Source organism: Salvia splendens, chromosome 3, assembly GCF_004379255.2.
Source record: "Salvia splendens isolate huo1 chromosome 3, SspV2, whole genome shotgun sequence".
Classification (NCBI taxonomy): domain Eukaryota; kingdom Viridiplantae; phylum Streptophyta; class Magnoliopsida; order Lamiales; family Lamiaceae; genus Salvia; species Salvia splendens.
Genome location: NC_056034.1, coordinates 44,767,856 through 44,772,939, shown reverse-complemented (window position 1 = coordinate 44,772,939; position 5,084 = coordinate 44,767,856). Strand labels below are relative to the sequence as shown.

The 5,084-nt window shown below is 37.1% G+C and overlaps 1 protein-coding gene across 1 annotated transcript; it reads left to right on the top strand.

The window, feature by feature from the left end:
* The first annotated feature begins 3,199 nt into the window (after positions 1-3,199).
* LOC121797082 (LIM domain-containing protein WLIM2a-like) lies at positions 3,200-4,848 on the top strand. The gene is made up of 5 exons (XM_042195814.1): positions 3,200-3,340; positions 4,009-4,117; positions 4,211-4,230; positions 4,336-4,425; positions 4,582-4,848. The coding sequence occupies exons 1-5, from the start codon at positions 3,200-3,202 to the stop codon at positions 4,846-4,848; spliced, it is 627 nt and encodes a 208-aa protein (XP_042051748.1).
* The last annotated feature ends 236 nt before the right edge of the window (positions 4,849-5,084 follow it).

Here is a 5,084-nt window from a genome sequence, read left to right as displayed (position 1 = left end):
GATAGTGGAAATTTTTGAGGAAAGTGTGGAAGTGTAAAGAAAATTTTGTTTCAAAAGTTTTGAATATAAATGTGAAGTTCGAAAGTGTTTTGCTATGTGATGTGAAAATGTTGTGTATTATACTTGTTTTTTGAAGTATGAATGGCTTTAAATGTGATATTTGTTGATCTATGAGGTGGTGAAATGTGTTGCGAACATAGAGTGCTTATGTTGTAGGCTAGATTGAATACGCGCGAACCGTAGTTTTAAGTTGAAATAATCTATCACTTTCCCGAGTGACGAAAACGAACGAAAATCTGAAAGTTTGGGGAGAACCCCTAATTTGTCAAGGCACAACGAGGCAAGGAGATCGAGAGTGCGAATGGATGCCGGTGGACCATGAAACTTTTCTTGGAATGGCGTGAAACTTTGGTGCCAGCTAGGTGTGAACCATTCGAAGGACGCAAGTAAATTTCGGGACGAAATTTTTGTTAAGATGGGTAGATTGTAAAACCCCGACTTTTTCTACCCTTTTTATTTGTTCTCGTAGTGACATCGTTTGTGCATCTGAAAAATTTTTACCTTTGTTTCGTTAGTAGAGAGAAAAAAATATCATTTTGGGCCTACAACAATTATTCTTTTTCTAACCCAATTTATTTATTCCCAAGCCTAATTCTCTTTGAAACTGTTTCTCTTGGAAGCCCAATTTAAAAAAAAAGCCCAATCGTAAGACCATACACGATATGCTTCAACTCAAATCTCCCCAAATCTTTTATTCAAATCTGTTTTCCTGAGAAATAGGATACGATCAACAACAATTTCAACCATGTTTATATCTAACCACCCCACACGTCTCCCACTTTTTATAAATCCGAGAGAGTGATCCGAGAAGCTTTCAAGTATCAATTGAGAAAGCGACGGTGAATAGCGGCGGCGCCGATTGCCGCTGAGGTAGGAGGGAGAATGCGAATGACGACGAGCCGACGGGGAGAGCAGCGACAGCAGCGGCTGCTCGGCAGCGACGACACTGACGGACATAAGAAAAAAACGTAACTGGATGACTCCGGACTGGTGCCGACGGTGGAGTTGTGACAGAGGCGACTGCGCGGTGACCGGCCAAGATTTAGAATCGATTAGGCGGCGGCAAATTGTCACGGAGAAAGAGATGAACAACAGCAGCAGCTGTCGCGGTTGCTCATGACGGACAGCAGCCGGAATTGCTGTGCTGGAAGGCGACGGAATTTTGTCGGAGCAGCCAATGGTGCTGTGCAGCAGCGTCAGAGCGATTGATGCGGCTGGAGCACGGCGATGACGACGGCTGAACTGGAGAAGCCGACGGGAAAATCTGGAGAAGTTGCGTCGAGGAGAAAGAGAGAGATAGAGATTGGGGTTTTTCTGATTTGGGAATTTTCAAATGGGAAGAAATTGAGAAGAAGTTCTGACCGTGAGTTTTGGAGAAGTGGGATTTTAATTTACTTTTATTTCTTGTTGGGCCTTTTTAAATAGGTGGGTTAGGGAATTTGGGCTACTCTTTAATAAATGATGGACCAACTTATTGATCTAAGTGTTGGGCTGATGGAGAAGGATGCACAGGCTGCTCTAATTAAATCCGGGAATGTGAAACCAGCCGGACAATTCTTAGTCACGGAAAATTTCAGAATCTCGTAAATATGACCCAGGGGTAAGACTTAACTTCAATGTAGTTTTAATTAAAATTTTTTTTTCTTAAAGTCTAATTTTTGAGTATTAGGTTCTTTAAAAAAAAAGGGCGATTTTTGAATGCTATTGAGAACGGAGCTGATTGACAAGTGAAGGATTTAAGAGAACGAGGTGGGCTTTCTTTTTAAATAAGGGCTATGCCCTAAGTATTTTTTTATGTGAAAATGATATGAATATTTGTCATGCCGTGTTTTGTTTTATTCTATGGAACCTATCTGATGTGGCTTTTGCCATCAATGGATAATCGAATTCGGGTCTGTCTAGGGAGTGAGTCCCTATTCAGGCTAGTGTACACCTATGGAGATCGTGAGCCGTCTTTTGGGTCGGCCGGTCTAGTGACTTGGAATGTGGCCACATTCCTTGTCATCAATGGATCAGATATGGTAGACATCTATGGGAAAATGGTTGATCAACCGAATTTTACGATGGAAATGATTTTAGTGTCTCGGGCATTTTCAAAGTTAAACCCGAGGTCACTCAATGGTGGCATGATAAATACTTTTTATAAAATGTTTTCGGCATGAGTCCACTGAGTGCATCAAGTACTCAGCCCTGCTTTTCTTTTAAAAATTGCAGATTGAGCGTGACGGATGCGGTGGGTGTTGAGCAAGACCGTTGAAGAAATTAAGTGTTTAGAATGTGTCATGTCTTCACACGTGGCATATTCCTTCTCTCGAAATGCTTCCGCTAAGTAGTTGTCTTTCTTTTGAGTTCTTGTATCGTTGAGATAGTATTCATTTTTGAGTTGTTGAATGTTGATTGTTGAGATACTCTGATTTTATTCGAGCTATTCCCATTTGTTTCGAGCTATGGTCAAGTTATGTTGTTTTCCCCTTTCTTCCCCGCTTCTTTAATCCTCCCCTAGTCGCGATCAACCGTGTTTTCTATCCTTAGAAAATGCGGGCGTGACACATGCTCACAGATCTGTCCCCTGCTAAAAATAAATTAGTTAGTTGTGATAAAAATGAGATTGATACGACAATGAATGTTTGGTTTATATTATTGAAAAACCAAGATACATGTGTATTTGCAAATCTTGATTATTTCGTAAATTAAGCTATAAAATCAAGAAAACAATTCCTCATGATCAAACACGAGCATCGACACCTAGTGAAGATTATAGTACTCCTATAATTGTACAATTTCATACTCAAAATTTTAACTTATAAGTATTTTTTATTATTATTTGCAGTAATAATAAATTTGAACAAAAACGTTCCAAGTTTTTAATTAGATTCAAACATATGACGTGAAACGAGCCTAAAACCCCTTATATCCCACTGATTAATTTAGATGCCAAAATAATTTGATTTCTCTCATATTCTTTTACATAAATATAGCCCTTAATAGTAGGTCCAAATTCACCAGAACCATCATTTCCCCTACTTTAAATTTCAGCCTATATCTGACCTTTAAAATCTGCTTAAAATGATCATTTTCTAAAACACCAATTTGTTCATATGTAGAAATTATTTCATCAAAGAAAAATCAAATTAGAATTATGACGTCGTCTAACTTTGGCACGACGCAGAAATGCCATTCTTGTGAAAAAGTTGTGCATTTTGCTGAAATGTTTTCTGCCAATGGAGTTCCCTATCACAAGAATTGCTTCAAATGCGACACTTGCAACGGACGTCTCGCTGTATGTGTTGTGTTATTTTCGCTGCGTATTCCAATTTTACATAATTTATAAAAGTAAGATACAAAAAAAAACTTTTCCTCTTAGAGTTTTCTTACGAGAATGTATCGTATTTTCTTCAAAAAAAAATATGAGATACATTCCATAAGAATATACACCATATTCCATTCTGGTTCTATATTTGTTCGAAGAAAATGCTTAGCCAATTCCATGCGTCTAACCAAAAAATCCTTTCTTCTTCCAACCTTTCGATCTTCCCATTCATTCCCCGTGGACCCTTCTTCCCCCAACTCTTTCCATTCTACCAACGAATTTTCTAGAATAATGCGTAAATCTCGTTACAAAAATTGTAGTTTTTTATTTTATTTTTCGTGCAATCAAATTAATTATTAGTATTTAATTTTATTGATACAAATTTAAAAATAAAATAAGATAAATAACTATGTATATTTATGTGTGTAGGTATGTAAGAAACAACATTATGATAATGAGTTATATTTAAAAAAATGAGTTATATTAACTCCACTTCATATGTGCTTCAGTGCTTGTTTCATGGGAAAGGGGGAAATTCCCAATCTTCTTTTTATTAATAATTACTCTATCTTGAGTAATAATTAATTTTCCAGAAAAATTAACATCAACAAATTCATATTGATTCGAAAAAATTACAGATAAGCAGCTACTCTACTTTGGATGGGAAGCTCTATTGCAAGCCTCACTTTGAACAACTCTTCAGAGAAACAGGCAGCTTCACTACTAGGAAGTTTCAATCAAGCTTAAGTCAGTTTTCAAACCCTACATATTTAAATTTGGATACATAATTTGTCAGATTATAATAATTCTTACATTATATTTTATTTTATTACTGATCAGGTGGCAAATATGCAGAACTGGTAACCCTATGGCTTTATTTACCATAATTTTATTTAAGAAAAAGTGGATGGGAATTGCTATTGAAAATTGAGATTTATAATAATTTGATTTGGTGATATGTATAGGGCAGGAGTCCTAGTAAATTGTCATCCATGTTTTCTGGCACTGTAGACAAATGTTCAGTTTGTAAAAAAACTGTATACCCACTTGAGAAGGTATGTTACATAACCTACACTATAGTCTCTAATGTAATTTTATTATTGGGCATTGTTCATTTTATGTAGCTATAAATTATTAATGTGATAAGGATATAAGCCTTTATAACATCTATCAATATTTGTTTCTGCGTCCGTTCCTATACATGCATTCAGGTGTCCGTGGAGGGAGAGTTCTTCCACAAGCAATGCTTTAGGTGTGCCCATGGAGGGTGCAACCTAACGATGTCGTCTTATGCCGCCCTCGACGGCATCGTTTACTGCAAGACTCACTTTGCTCAGCTCTTCAAGGAGAAGGGCAGCTATTCTCATCTCACTAAGACTACTTCCCTCAAGAAAAACGCACTCCCTGTAGATCTCGATTTGCCCGACAAAGAACCCGATGCCCCGGCAGAACCCGCACCCGATCAAGAAGAGACATAGACACACACACACGCACTCAAATAGTACCCTTTTTTTCCTTCAAAATTAGAAGTGATACATACCTATGTGTTAGTTTTTGTAGCATTGGAGTACTATATATAACTAAATGGTGTTGCGGTTGCTAATGTAGAATTAACGTGGATCAATACAGAGCATATTATTATGCATCATATTTTGCTTATTTTTCTTATACTATAGTGAAAACATGTGATTGCAAAAGCACATTTTGCAACATA

Bases quoted from the DNA above. Each gene is read 5' to 3' on its own strand.
- LOC121797082 (XM_042195814.1), top strand. From the start codon at position 3,200: ATGACGTCGTCTAACTTTGGCACGACGCAGAAATGCCATTCTTGTGAA. The intron at 3,341-4,008 runs GTATGTGTTGTG...AAAAAATTACAG, and splicing joins CTTGCAACGGACGTCTCGCT to ATAAGCAGCTACTCTACTTT. The intron at 4,231-4,335 runs GTAACCCTATGG...TGATATGTATAG, and splicing joins GTGGCAAATATGCAGAACTG to GGCAGGAGTCCTAGTAAATT.